Genomic DNA, 16,124 nt, shown 5'->3' with positions numbered 1-16,124 from the left:
GCAGAAAGTCTATCAACTAACGTTAGCTCGGCTTCACCTTCTTCTTTGCTCTGGTTGGTTGTGGCGCTCATTGCGCTATCCAATTGCGTGCAGAGGGAATTTGAAAGACAACCGTTTATCCCGCCCCTCGGATTGAGCCCTGTCAAGGGTGAGTTTCCAGACCCAACATCTAGATGTGGGTCTGGCTTAATTGTCAGGCTAATAGTTCACCCAAAAATGAAAATGATCACAGTATTTATTCGTTTTATTATTATTATTATTATTATTATTATTATTATTATTATTATTATTATTATATATTTTTTTTCAGTATGCCTAGGTCATCGGTGTCCAAACTCGGTCCTGGAGGGTCACTGTCCTACAACACACCTGCCTGGACGTTTAGTAGACCTTGATTCGCTGGTTCAGGTGTGTAGTTGGGGTTGTAGCTGAACTCTGCAGGATGGTGGCCCTCCAGGAGCAGGATTGGACACCCCTGGCCTATAGGTCTTGGAAGAGAACGACAAATTGAGGTAAAATGAGCATTTGCTCATTTTATTCATTTCTGTTACACACATGCACATATACCAATTATGTTTAAAAGTCTGTGTTGAATAAAAAGCTTTCAAAACTGATTTTTTTTGTTGTTGTCATAATCCTTATTATTTAATTTTAGTTATCACCCCGGTGGATATAATAATGTCACATCTCACCCCAGGGTGTGTTACAACTAACCCAGACTATGGTCCTTGTGTTTGAATCGAAACAACACATTTTCTCTTTGTGCTGCCAAGATACAAGCTATGTCATATAATAGCTGACACTTGTAACACTTGTTTTAATCACACGTTGAACGCACTGGCTTAAAACAACACCAAGATACAGACAGAAATGTCACAAATGTTACAAGCATCCCCGGTCTCCCTATTTAAGTGTTGTTAAGGTGTTTTTAGTGGATGTATGAAGTCCCTCTGGACCCATGAGATGTGATAAAGATCCATGAGGGTTACAGTGGCTGAGAAGCAGGTTTATTAAAGAGCTCTGCATCTACTCAGCGCACTGTTTATTCAACGCGACATTCACAGAAGGCCAGAAAACAAAGAAAAAAGCCACGGCAATATAATTTGCAAGCGGTTTTTTTTATTTATTTTTTTATATAATTTGCAAGCGTGACTCGCATCAAGCGTGAGTAAGTGACGTAGATGAAGCTCAGTCAATCCGCGCGCTCCTCCAGCGGAGCCGAACTGCGCGCGCCGGAGTCTCTATATTAATCCGTCAACGCGCCGCCGTCCGTTCAGCACCGCTGACTGTGTGAAGAGAGTTAACGCGCTGACAGTCGGCATTTAAGCTCTGGAAATCGCTCTTCGTTTGGACAGCTACTTGTTTTCGAGAGAGAGATTTTGGTTAAAGTGAGAGTTTGACGCGTCTGTGAGAAGGACACCCAACAGTTTGTTTAACATATTCACTGACTGTGAGAAGAAGCGCGCGCACTCGCTTTTACTGGGGAAAAAAAGCTTTGGGTCTTTTCGGTCTTACACTTGTTTTTGAGTGATTTTTTACTAGCGTGTCGTGGAGCTCTAACGTTTTTTTATTTCATTTAAATAACGCTCAAATGCATTTTCTAAGTTGTATCGTGGCATTTTGTTCTTTTGACCCTAAACGTGATTTTTAGTCCAACTCAATTGACTCAAGTTTTTTTTTCTAGCGTTTTGAAGAGAGAAACGGCCGTAATGAGAGTTATCTTGGTGGCACTGCTGCTTGTGTACGCGTCGAAAGTGGCTGGCGCGAGTGGCACGAAGGGAAGCCGCTTCGTGTGCACGGCCGTGCCCGCGGGCGCAGACCTCAGCTGCCCGGTGGAAGCGACCAACCGGGTCCAGAGCACTAGTCCGCAGGAGGAAGAGCTACGGAACACTATCATCCAGCTTCGAGAGACCATCCTGCAGCAGAAGGAAACTATCGTCAGTCAGCAGGGCACCATCAAAGAGCTCAACTCCAAACTCGCGCGCTGCGAGGCTGATGCCAAGGCGCGAGGCAGCGCGCGCAGGAAGGATTATAGTAAAAACACGATGGGCGATCTGCCGCGTGACCCCACCGAGAGTGTCGAGCAGCTGGGTAAGACCATGCAGAGCCTGAAGGACCGACTGGAGAACCTGGAGGTGAGAGTTCATGCGCATGGGTGATAATGAAACACTTAGGAGCCATTTGTGATGATTGTAAGGGAAAATAGAGCTCTAATGATCTGTGAAATTTGGCCTTGCTTATTAGTGATGCTTGATTTACGCCTGTCAAAACAAGGTCAAATGAGTCGTGTTATGTGGAGGGAGGAATTCACGTTTCTTTTTATTAATTCAATATTAATAATGAGCTAGATGGAAAGCAGTGATACACGTTGAGCAATTATTTTTTAGGAAAGGCTACTGATACTTGCTCTTGTAATTGAACCTGTTTTTCAGAGACTTTGTTGCGTATAAAATACAAAAATAGCAAACAATACTCATAATTGCTTAAGTTAAATGCACCAATTGACAAAGCTGTTGCAAGATTTTGGTATTACTCAACTGACACAAGTGGATTTGTGTTTTTTTCATCAAGTTTATTGACCTCTATTCACAATCATTAAGAAAAACTGTTATTCATTCAGTTTCTGGTAACTCTACATGAAACACAATAATTGTACATAAATCAATTAAAACACAACCCCATATTGATTAAATCAAATGGACCCGCTTTATATTACGCTGTAATCTTATACTACTGTGTACTAACATTTTAATTAATAATGGGTTACACTTTTTTTTAAGGTAGTTACATTGTACTTACTCACATAAGTACTGCGTAATATTAACTACATGTACTTACTATAGAGTTATGGTTTGGTTTAGGGTTAGTCGTAATTATGCATAATTTACTGTTCTTACTATACTCTAAAAAATGCTGGATTAAAAATAACCCAAATTGGGTTGAAAATGGACTAACCCAGCAATTGGGTTGTTTTAACCCAGCAGTTGGGTTAAAAGTTTGCTTAAAACAACCCAATTGCTGGGTTTGTCCATTTTCAACCCAACTTGGGTTGTTTTTAACCCTTTTAGAGTGTATACACTCAAAAAAATGAACTTTCACTGTTGTTACACTCTAAAAAAATGCTGGGTTTTAACCCATCGATTGGGTTGTTTTAAGCAAACATTCCACCCAACCGCTGGGTTAAAACAACCCATTCACTGGGTTTAAACAACCCAATTGCTGGGTTTGTCCATTTTCATCCCAACTTGGGTTGTTTTTAACCCAGCATTTTTTAGAGTGTAGTTGCACTCAAATCATCCTTGTTCACATTACTTAAACAACTCATTTAACTAAATGAACTTAAATTTAATGAGTTGTTTCTACTAAAAATGAGTATTGTCAGCTTTACTTAAAGGGGTCATAGAATGGTACATGCACTTTTACAAGTTGATTATACGGAAATGTGTGTTGGCAGTGCCTGTACACAACCATCCTATAATGATAAAAATACATCCAGTGTTTTTTTTTAATCTCCTTATATATTTTCCCCTGTCTCAAATCGAGCCGTCTGACCGTGTGACGTTACACGGTGTACGCCCCTCCTAAGATTGTTGATTGACAGCAGCGTTTCAACACAGACCCGCCCTGAGCGAGCTGTCATCCGTCCGCCATTGTTGATACGCTGCAGCAGAATGGCGTCTAAGCGATTGTGGTGTTGTGTTGTTGGGTGTAATAACGAACACAGCAGTCATTTTGATGTTCCTAAATCCGAACTGCTGAAGACCCAGTGGCTGCTGAGTTTTGTTTTAGAAGGGAATATTCCCCCCGATCAACGTCAATGTTTGCGCGAATCATTTCCCAGCAGACTGCTTTATAAACGAGCGTCAGTATAAAGCAGGTTTTGCTAATAAGCTGCTCTTGAAAAAAGGATCGTGTTCCTGCTGCACCTCAGGAAGATGTGAGTGTAACGTTTTATTAACCTTTATATTAATCTTTGCAAATCGCTTGCACGCTTCACGATGAATGAGGCTAATGTTTACAGGGTAAGTTACATTACGGCATGCTTTCTGTGTATGATGTTCTCAATATAATTCATAATCCCACGTTTATAATGAACAACGCGTTATGTTTGTTATTACAAACTGTGTACTCGGGTGATAAAGTTAACGTGGTAACACTACACTAAGCTTACTTTTGTACATGGTTTATAACGGTGTCTGTTACTGATTAAGAAGTAATGTTAAAAAAAAAATCTTATAACATAACATCAATCTGTCAATGAACTAACACATCAGGAAACACATAGCAACTACGCTACTCTGCCAGTACAAAGATAGATCAAAGTGACATGACGTTAACCAACCATTCAGAAACGTTCGTCATCTGTTCCTGGTCCGACTCCGGTTCAAAATGATAAGGTTGCTCAGATGTGTCCTCAGAGACTCCCGTTGCCATTATTTCTCGAAAATATACCCTCAAATGTTGTCAAGGCAACACTCCACGTGTGTTGTGGTGTTGTGTCGGGTCGAACCAAACGCCCCACAGAGCAGAGGGGGCGGGGTCAGCAAAGCTCATTATCATTTAAAGTCACATACACTGAAATGAGTTGCTGAAAACTGAGCTGGTTTTGACCAGGTAAAATGAGTGTTTTCTTACAATACTAATGAGAATTTTTAATTAAAGTATATTACAAACTTTTCATTTAGACACTAAAGAATCATATTAACTTGTACAAAAATGTCATTCTATGACCCCTTTAATAAGTGTTTGTTCGAATTTAACATTGCTGAGTGAAAAGAACAAACTGGGCAGTGGGTGTGTAGTCAAGGGACTGCATTAGGAGAGTACATTTAGGGATTAAAGTGTTATTGTATGTGTTTTTCAGTAAAGGGAAAGATGTTGTTAGTTTATGCTAGTGTTATGTTCAGTTATGTTGGACATTTAGAGGAGTTTCTGTCATTTTGTGGTTACCATTATACAGAAGGGTGGTTCCTGTGTTCAGGGCTGGACAGGGGCTAAAATTCGGCCCTGGCAAATCCAGCCCATCCGGTCCATGAGTTCCTCTTGAATGTTTTAACTGGGGTTAGGGCCTTAAATTGGAGTAAATAAATAAATCTAGGACAGGGACAACTAATGATGGATGTTATCGAATTTACTGCAAATGCAGATAACAAACGTAATATTGCACTTTTGTCACACAGAAATGCACTTGACAGTAAACCACTGATTTTGAGCTAGGATACATTAAAGTGAATTTACTGCTTTTAAAATCTGTCATCATTTACTCACTCTCATGTCGTTCCAAACCTGTATGACTTTCTCTCTTCCGTGAAACAAAAGAAGATATTTTGAAGAATGTTGGCAACCAAACCATAGGCTATACCATTGAATAGCCTATTGTATGGACAAAAAAAAGAGTCAAATGATTTTCTTTTATGTTACACAGACAGAAATTAGTTGAGGTTTGGAATGACATTAGGGTGAGTAAACGTTCACATGTTTTGGTTGAACTACCCCTTTAAAAACAATAAAAAATGTTCGAGAGTTAATACCTAATTTATGTAACACACTGATATATCTATCTTTCATGAGGTTCTCATTGAAATAACATTTTGTTAAATTTCATTAGATCTATTAAAAAGTTCATAAAACATTTACAGAGAAAAAAGCTTTGTCCTTAAAGGGATTGTTCACCCAAAAATGAAAATTCTGTCATCATTTACCCCACCCTCAAGTTGTTCCAAACCTGTATGAGTTTCTTTGTTCTGCTGAACACAAAAGAAGATATTTTGAAGAATGTTTGTAACCAAGCAGATAGAGCAACTATTGACTACCATAGTATTTTTTTTCCTACTATGGTAGTCAATAGTTGCTCTATCGGCTTGGTTACAAACATTCTTCAAAATATCTTCTTTTGTGTTCAGCAGAACAAAGAAACTCATGCAGGTTTGGAACAACTTGAGGGTGAGTAAATGATGGCAATTTTCATTTTCGGGTGAACTATCCCTTTAATGCATGGGATCCAGGCTTTAAAGCTGTTTTGTTGAATTATAATTTAATTACCCTACACTCAAAAAAAAAAGGTTTTTGTGTCCAATTTTGGTGCTTCTTCAGCGGTTCTTCAGAGGTGCTATATAGCACCTTAGTCAAAGAACCGGTGAAGAACTTCTGAAGAACCGCTGAAGAACCTCTGAAGAACCGCTGAAGAACCACTGAAGCACCAAAATTGGTGCTATATGGCACTAAAAAAGGTTCCCCTATGATTACGAGCCAAGAACCATTTTTGGTGCCATATAGAACCTTTTTTTTTAGAGTGTAATGACATTTTAACTGAGTTTAACTGTAGGTCAGTTTCATTTAACTGTATGGGCATGGTAGTCACAGGTAAAATCATGCTCCTCATTACCATAGGTATATGGTTTCGAAAATAAATTGATAAATAAATAAATAATAAACTATTGAATTTGGTTGTGCTAGAGTCACAAGTTTGTAGTTGTGTGTATTGCTGTTTTCCAATTTACCTCGTGATGTATTTACATGGTCGCGGCTGTTTTCAGCTGATTCGCCACAGAACCTTTAATATTCTCATATCACACGATTGTATAAAACAACATTCGGAGTCAAAGTGCCGGTTCATCACTTCATAGAGCAGCAGAAACGCAGCGCACGTTCGTCGGCGGCAGCGCTGTTGCGCGGATATTCGCCTTTTGCAGTTTCATGCGCCCAAATTTTTAAACAGCGCCTAATATGGACACAGTCTATGGAGGAGGGAAGGTCTCTCTCGCTTTGGCCTGTCAATTCAGAAGACAAACCAATGGGCCGCTGTGCCTGCATGATGGGCCAGTCCGTGGCAAAAAATTAAATAAATAAATAACCTTGTATCGGCCCCAAAGTGCGTCGGCCCACCGGGAAAATGTTGTTATTCAATAGTTTTCCACTTACACTTGTTGAGCAAGTAGTTAATTTAAAACGGTAAGTTAAATCGATAAATGCGTTCACCTAACATAATAAACTTTTATAAATTTATTAACATTATATACATATACATCATTACATAACATTATTAAGTAAACTGCACATATAAATATTATGCAACAGCGACAAATTCAAATGGTTTGTATTTACTTAAAGAAATTGTGTCAGCTTTACTAGACTTTCTTTTGTTCATATAACTAAATTGTTATTTGTAAAAATGACTCAATATAGTTAAGTGGAACCACTTGACGCTGCTTTTTTTGATGTGTCCTTAAATGTGATACAGTACACTTATTGTACTTTTATTTATTTAAAAAAAACCTGCATGTAATATTAATTTCTGTAATCACATCTATAATTACACAGCATTGACCAGCATTGTTGACGTTACTGTTAAGAATGCACTTCCAATAAAGTGAGTGTTGGCAAAAACGGTTTTCATTTTTATGTTGAGGCGGCAGGGGTGTTGTCGGCAGCTGCTGAATGTAACTAATAAAGTAACTTGTAATCTAAATTAGTTACTTTTAAAATATAGTAATCTGTAAAGTAACTAAGTTACTTTTTAAAGGAGTAATCAGCAATCAGTAATCAGATTACTTTTTCTGTGGCAACACCTTAACCCACACTTAAACCACCAATCCTGTCCTTATACCAATTCAATATCATCCAAAAGTGTTTTATAATACAACATGCACAATTAGCACATTGTGCCTAACAAATATATATATTTTTTTAAGTATTTTTTTTTCTTTGACGTGAGTACATAGTAAAGACCCCTAATAAAAATTGTGACCATATGTGACCCCGCACCACAAAACCAGTCATAAGGCTACATTTTTTTAGATTTATCAATAAATAAGCTTGCCATTGATCTGTGGTTTGTTAGGATAGGACAATATTTGGAGAGCTGAGATACAACTATTTGAAAATCTGGAATCTGAGGGTGCAAAATATTCTAAATATTGAGAAAATCGCCTTTAAAGTTGTCCAAATGAAGTCCTTAGCAATGCATATTACTAATAATAATAATTTTTTTATATATTTATGGTAGGAAGTTTACAAAATATCTTCATGAAACATGATCTTAACCCTTAATCGTCCCTCAAGTAGGGTTAACGTTTGAGTCCCTTGGGGTCAGATAGACCCCAAACTTTTACAGAGCGATTGCATAAGGAAATATTTTTTTTTTACATGGAAAACTATATATCATTTTTTTTATTTACTTCTCAACTATACATTTATGCTGTGTTTTTGTGGGTATTTGGTAGTTTTTTACCTATTTACTGCACAAATACTCAACTATGTCATAAATTATTTTTTTATGAAAAAATCACTTGAATGATGATCTTAAATAAATATAAATAGTTTTTGGACATTGCTCTATGTGTTAGGGATAGAATACCGCCATCTGTAGGTTTGTGGAAAAACTTTAGGAATTATAGTTAAAGAGAAAGAGAGTGCAATGACCACATTATCCACTAGAGGTCCATAGGGAAGTTATGCCAAAGTTAAGCTGCCTTTCATCTTTCTTTTATTTGCCCTTTTCCCTCTCTTTCTCTTGATTGTTCCATGTTGCATTTGTGCTCTAGTATTTGTCCTTCATTTATGTATGGAATTTTTTCAATTTTATGCCAGTTTTGTTGATTTTATTTGCCAGTTTCTATAAAAATACTCTCTGTTGCAGTCACACACATGTGTGTGTGTTTGTGTGTGTGTGTGTGTGTGTGTGTGTGTGTGTGTGTGTGTGTGTGTGTGTGTGTGTGTGTGTGTGTGTGTGTGTGTGTGTGTGTGTGTGTGTGTGTGTGTGTGTGTGTGTGTGTGTGTGTGTGTGTGTGTGTGTGTGTGTGTGTGTGTGTGTGTATGAGATAGAAAGTTTGTTCTACTTTGTGTTTATGCTCTAGGACCAGACCTTGATCTAAATGTGGACATTTTCAGATTTATACTGGATTTAGTTAATTTTTTTTGACAAAAAAAAGTGAAAAAAAAATGTATTTTTTACACTTTCCCATTCATTTTCAATGTGGGGTCAATCTGACCCAGAGGGACTTAAACGGTAAAAAAATTTTTACACACCTTTAGAACAACCAAATCAAGCCCAGATTTTTTTGTGCATGTTTAGATAGATTATTTAAGAAAAGTCATAGAGTCTCATGGCCCTGAGATGAAGGGAACACTTTTAAAAAATGGAGGAAAAGTCCAGTTGGGTCAGCTGGACCCCAAGGGACGATTAAGGGTTAATATCCTAATGATTTTTGGCATAAAAGAAAAATGGATAATTTTGACCCATGCAATGTATTGTTGGCAAATAAACACGTGCGACTTATGACTGGTTTTGTGCTCCAGGCTCACATTTATTTATGTATGTATGTGAGTATACGCCTATTATAAAACTGGCCCAATAAAACAAATAATAATGTTTTGGACCATGGACCTACCTATTTAACTACTAAGATGTAAGAGCCAATGTAAAGCATTCATCATTAATTCAGCATCTCACAAATCCCCAGCAATTTCATTTTTCAAGGATTTTAGGCTACAATAGAATGAGCCACTCGCAAGTAGAAAAAGATGAATATTTTGGTGTCCCCTGTCCCGCAGCAGCAGCTGCGTACCAACACATCAGGTGGAGCGTTTCCCAGCGATCTGAGAGACCTGCTGAAGCGGCGCCTGAGTGACCTGGAGAGCCAGCTGCTGACCAGAGTGGCCGAACTCGAGGAGGAAAAGAGCCAGCTGTACAACGAGACGACCGCTCACCGCCAGCGCACCGAGAACACCCTCAACTCACTGCTGGAGAGGATCACCGAGCTGGAGAAAAGTACGCCATTCTCAGTAATGAATTATTCAGTCAGTCATGTCAAATAAGACAGAATTCATCTTTTTTTTTTTTTTTTTTTCGTACTGATGTGATCCCCTACCGTTTTTTTTCACCTGCTGGTCCACGGTATGGGATAGGAACACTAGTGGAAAACCTTTCACGTTCAATGCAAACGCCATGCATCGCTTTTGAACTCCACATGACAAAACATTGCAGAAATCGCCAGGTACATGTATACACAGATTCACAGTGAAAACATGCTTTGAGCTTAGAAGAGAAAAGAGTCCTGCCGATTGTTTTGATATATCACAGAATAAAAGCAGTCCTTGAATGGAATGGAAAGCAAACTAAACAAGTGCAGCAAATAAAACAATAAAACAAACAATACATCAATAAATAAATAAATAAATAAAAGCTGAGAATAGAATGCATTGATACAATATTTTTAATTGTTTTCTGATATCTACAGAGAAGGTATGTGGCTTAGGTAAGGGCAAAAATACTCCAGATACGGTTTTACAGGTCCATTTACAACCCTAGGATTTGTCCCTAGAATGAAATGGGCTGTTATTTCCTTATCTGGAAGGGTCACGAATAATAATGTTGAGCTCTGCTCTGATTGGCTCATTTCAGCAGCTCACACAAGTGCAGTTATTCAGCAAACACAATCACAACCTTAACCCTAACAGCACAAGAACACAGGCCACCTGAATGACATTTTAAGCAGAAAATCTCAAATGGAGATTGCTGAAATGCAGCTTACTTGTTTATTGCTGTTTTCAGATCATCCGCGTGCGTGCGAGAGAGAGAGAGAGAGAGAGTTTGCGTGTACATGGTTGCCAGATTGCACATTTTAAGTAAAACACCGGATATAATACATGTTCTTTTAACACAAAAGCTCTGATTTAAATTATTGAAATCTGGCAACCGCAAACACGAACGCTCAAACGCTTTCCCTCGACAAAACCAAAGAATGCTTTATGGTCAAGTTTTTGTTTTTTAAAATACATTTTAGTCTCGTCTTTTTTCGTCAACGTTATTGCATGATGATATAGTCACAGTTACCGTTTAAGGACGTTTGTGCCATCTCGTCTTGTCTTAAGGCCTGTTCACACCGGGACGATTTTCGCGCGCGATTAACGCCTACGTTTAACGCCTCTTGACTAAACCAAGGGCACCAATGTGAGTGTGCACACCGACGTGCAAAACGCCACGCGTAAAAGCGTAATTTAAAAAAAAGATGCCTTGGGTTAGTTTTTTTGTTTTCGTGTTAAAAACTGGCCGACCAATGAGATCGGCGCTTTTGTTCACGTGCCTTTAGCTGCTCAAGTGACAGTTAAACACAACTTGGTGGCGCTCAAGCACAAGACGGTCTTGCCGAGCACTAGGGTTGGGGACCGAACTCTGTACTTTTAAGGGCACCGACCGAATTACGTCGGTACTACTGAGTACCGATTCACATTAAATCAATCGGTACCAAATTTCGTTACTTGAGAACGCATCTGGTGATATAGACTAGTGTCTGTGAATATTAAACCGCTATTTAAAAAGACTATTTAAATACGAATCCTGCGTGTCTCTGTGCGAATGAATGCCGTAGACGTGCGGTTTATCTCACACACAAACACTCACTCAGAATCGCGCGTGACGGTCGCATGTTTCCATCTTTACCGTCTCATATAAGGACATGAACGCACGGACGTCATCTCCAGAGCCACTGAGAGTCACTCCATGAGCATTTTACCGTTTCATTTGAGAAAAACTACCGTCATGTCATAAACACACAGAAACTCAAAGGTCTTCATGGCAACCCGACAAAATAAAAGTTTGGCTAACTTGACAAAAAAATATCTGTTGTACAGCAGAATTTGGATACATCTCAATGTAATAATAATACTAACACTAATGTAATAATAATAAATTATCAAAACTTTATTTTTTAAGTAATAAATTAAACATTTTCTTCATGTTTTAATTATAACCGTATAACGCTCAGTTGTGCAGCACAATAAATTAAAAGATAAATTAAATGAATGTCTTATGTCTTCATTTGATTACCAGAAAATATATAACATAATTTGTGGGAAATCTTTTCATAGAAATTAAATTAAAAATTAAAAATAATAATACGGTTGTTTTTATGAATTCAATGAAATAGCTAGTAGCCTACTATTTACTAGTAAATATTACAGTAAACATCACAGACAATGGCAGACAGAGACCAGGGCAGCTCTGGCATAATGTCAATAACACTTATGACTTACAGTTTCTTTATAGTTATTGATGTAAACATCCCTAAAGTACTGAAAAAAGGTACCGTTGGGTACCGGTACCGAATTTCAGGTACCGATACTGCTGAACGGTACCCAACCCTACCGAGCACACATTGATACGACGAAGAGGAAGTAAGTAGACAAAGAAGAAGATGAGCTGCTGATGCTGCTTGCCTGTTAGCAAAAAGTGTGTGAATGGTTTTGACAAGCACCACCTTGTGTACCGGGAGCGCCATCTACTGAATTCGTACGTTCACTCGGCGCATTGCCAGTGAAAATCGATTGGGTGTGAACACAAAGACGCGGCAATTTTTTTTCCGAAAAACGCTGGCTATAATCGTCCCGGTGTGCACAGGCCTTTAGTCATGGAAAGAAAGGTCGTCATCGAACATTTTTCGTCATATTTTCGTCAACAAAATTGACGCTAGTCAGAGGAAACTAACAACTTTGAATTAAATTTGTGCGGTAGCCTATCCTGTTATAGATAAACATCAACCATGCCTGTTTTGTGCCTGTGGGAAGGGTATGAAAAGTCCTCACATCCCCTGCACAGCCTGGAACATAACATTTATATCCCTGATCTGCCATTTTCACTATTTTGTTCTCATCTTCACAATACCTTCTGATGATTCGGCTGTGCAGGTCCACGTTAATACTGCCTGGCCTAAAACATGGGCTGGTATGCAAATTTGCGTGGCGTAAATATTAATGATCCCGACTGTTACGTCACAGTCTGTGTTTTGTTGGGATTCGCCCGTTTTTCAGTGGTCTTTTTCACGCACAAGATTAACATATGAAGGAGGAAACAATGGTGTTTGAGGCTCATGGTATGTACAGAACTCTTATTATTCAACTATGCCAAGGTAAATACAGTTTTTCAGGATTTCCAAAATTCAAAAGAACAGCATTTATATGAAATTGAAATCTTTTGGAACATTATAAGTCTCTTTTAAAAAAAAATCTTAATGAGCCCAAACCCTTTTAACTGTAGTGTAAATGAATAAGTGTAAAATTCATCCCGGGTGCAAAGTTGGTGCAGTCATTGCAAAGACAGAAATAGCATACGACACGCAGAGTGCTTGGAAATCATTGGCTGCACTTTAAAAGGTCAACGTTGAAACTTTGAACACTTGACCAGCGCTCAACACGGCATCAGGGGAAACCTTTAACTAATGCTTCACTGCATTTGGGCCATTTTTGTGTAGACAATGTTGTATGATGAAACAAAGGTAACACAGTGGCAGTTTCAGCTGGTGGGAGAATGTCTGCATGTAAATGAACTTGCTATTTACAGTCATTTGTTTGCCTTTATCGCTCCTTTTGGCCTTTTTGGATGTGGGATTTATGCATGCCCCATCTGTTAGCACGGGATGGACACGTCGTGCTGCTGTATTCAGAATTTAGAGCAGCGCTAGCACATTTGCAAAGGGAGCGATTAACAAATGATTAACACCAATGCATCCTCAGCAACTACAGCATTATTTCACCTTACACAGCCCCAGCATGTCATTTCATATTAGGACAACTAAGAGCCTGGGTGGATCACTCATTTCATTAATTGAACCTGACAGCATTACCCAAATTCAATTTGCTGAAATCAAATTAACACCGTTTCAGCTCAGCACTTTGCATCCTGTCCTTCAATGTAAACCTCTCCCTCGATTCTCTTCCAAGGTAACAACGCATTCAAATCTCCTGAGGACTTTAAGGTGTCTCTGCCTTTGCGCACCAACTATCTGTACGGCCGCATAAAGAAGAGCCTGCCAGAGATGTACGCCTTCACCGTGTGCATGTGGCTCAAGTCCAGCGCCAGCCCTGGGATCGGAACCCCGTTCTCTTATGGTGTCCCGGGACAAGCCAATGAGATTGTGCTGATAGAGTGGGGAAACAGCCCCATGGAGCTCCTCGTCAATGATAAGGTGAGCCTTTATGAACTTCAGATGCTAAGCTATCCGTGGTTTTGATTGATTGTGTTTGCTTGAAACAATGTCAGCGTTCCCTGGTATGCCCCAACACTAAAAAAACGAGTAAAACTTAGGGGTACAACAGCAGTACCCTTAAAGCATGGCTGTCCAAATGTGGTCCTGGAGAGTTTAGCTCCAACTTGCCTCAACACAGCTGCTTGGAAGTTTCTAGTATTAGCTGGTTCAGATGTGTTTAATTGGTTGGACTATTTAGGGCAATGGCCCTCCAGGGGCAGGATTGGACACCCCTGCCTTATGCTACGTTCACACCAAACGCGAATAGAGCGTCAAAATTGTGTCTAGTTGGACGCGTGAACATTTTGAATCCATTCACGCGAATTGGACGCGCGTATAAATCGAGCGTTTGAAGCGAAATCAAGCGCGTTCAATGCGCTCCAGGAGAAATATGTCATAAAACACCAGTCTGCCTCTTTTCGTTTTCATTAAAAATATATATTAAACACAAATGTGGTCCAGGCAACTCCTTATGTTCACTGCATGTATACTTAAAGGGGTCATGAACTGCGTTGTTTTATTGTTTTATGATGTTTCCTGGGGTGCACTTATAATGTTAGAATGCTTTTTACATCAAAAATTGTCATCATTTATAAATAAAAGGCATTATTCCTACCCTGATTTTAGCCTTCTGCTCTGAACGCTCTGTTTTAAGGGGCATGTCTACTGTGAGTTCAGTGTAAACGCCCACTGCTGTGACGTTGGCTAACGTCTTTGCATTTGAAATAGCCAAGTATTACTCCCTCTTTTAGCGCGTTTTTACTATTACAGCTCTCATGGTTAACTAATCGTGAAAAGTGTTGCATTACATTTAGATCTATGGCATTATATTAAGAATGTGGCATGAAAGGTTGCAGTGATGATCATTGTAGCCGATCACACACATGTTGTGCACATGAAAACAGTGATCATGTCATTGCAACTCAGTTTCTGTACACTAACTAATGCTTTCGTCTTCACTAACAGTGCAAACGTGAAATAGTTAAGAGATTCGTTGAATAAAACGGGAGTCACTGATAAAAGCGTCACTGATAAACTCTTGCAGTTTGATTGACAGGTTCAGCGCGCACTGCTCCAATGACTGCAAAGGGAGCCTTTTTTGATCATTTTCTTTATAGAATTTAATCACCGTTAAATAACAGATTATTTTCATCCTACTAAGTGAAACAACACAAGTTGACGTTTAGTCACTGGTTTGACACACAGACAAAGAAGATCTGACTACATGAATCACGAACTGGATGCGCGAATGAGGCGGAAACGCGTCTAACGTCTCCAGACGCACGTCAACGCACCTTTCCATTGACTTAACATTGAAATCACTCGCTCCTGACGCTCTATTCACGTTTGGTGTGAATGCAGCATTAAAGGGTTAGTTCATCAAAATGAAATTTCTGTCATTAATTACTCAGCCTCATGTTGTTCATAGACCTTTGTTCATCTTCGGAACACAAATTAAGATATTTTTGATTAAATCTGAGACTTTTCTGACCCCTCCATACACTCTAAAAAAATGGTGCTATATGGCACTAAAAGTGGTTCTTGGCTCGTAATCATAGGGGAACCACTTTTGGTACTATATCGCACCATATCTTAACAGGTTCTGTAAATGGTAGCGGTGCTATATAGCACCTCAGTCATCCCAAAGAACCGCTGAAGAACCACTGAAGCACCAAGATTTGGTGATATACAGCACTTAAAGTGGTTCCCCTATGATTATGAGCCAAAGAACCACTTTTAGCGCCATATAGCACCATTTTTTTCCGTGTAGACAGCTATTTAATTAACACTTTCAAGGCCCAGAAAGGTAGTAAAGACATCAGTAAAATAGTCCGTGTGACTCCAGTGGTTCAACCTTAATGTTATAAAGTGACGAGAATACTTTTTGTGTGCAAAAAACAAACAAAAATAACGACTTTATTCAACAATTTCTTCACGTCTGTGTCAGTCTCCTACGCTGTTGACGTAATAAATACAGTGCAGCGCTTCCGAGTTCGGTCCGAGCTATGCCAGAACTCCGGCTCACCATTGGCCAAAGCTAGTTAAAGGGACATCTCTGTATACCCATCAAAGTATATAGTAGTACCTCAAGGGTGCATATCA

At 39.1% G+C, this 16,124-nt stretch overlaps 1 protein-coding gene across 2 annotated transcripts in view; it reads left to right on the top strand.

Annotated features, from left to right (window-relative positions):
• The first annotated feature begins 1,225 nt into the window (after positions 1–1,225).
• nptx2a (neuronal pentraxin 2a) overlaps positions 1,226–16,124 on the top strand; it is a 30,666-nt gene continuing 15,767 nt past the window's right edge. The window contains exons 1-3 of one of the 2 annotated variants that reach the window (XM_079820629.1): positions 1,226–2,135; positions 9,556–9,769; positions 13,717–13,961. In XM_079820629.1, coding sequence (XP_079676755.1) covers positions 1,710–2,135; positions 9,556–9,769; positions 13,717–13,961 — 885 coding nt within the window. In that variant the 5' untranslated portion in view covers positions 1,226–1,709. Of the gene's footprint in view, positions 2,136–9,552; positions 9,770–13,716; positions 13,962–16,124 lie in introns of both variants that reach the window. The other variant, XM_079820628.1, reaches the window with a different exon arrangement.

This window comes from Gobio gobio (genome assembly GCF_949357685.1).
Source record: "Gobio gobio genome assembly, chromosome: 1".
Taxonomy (NCBI): domain Eukaryota; kingdom Metazoa; phylum Chordata; class Actinopteri; order Cypriniformes; family Gobionidae; genus Gobio; species Gobio gobio.
This window is presented reverse-complemented; position numbering and strand designations above follow the sequence as displayed.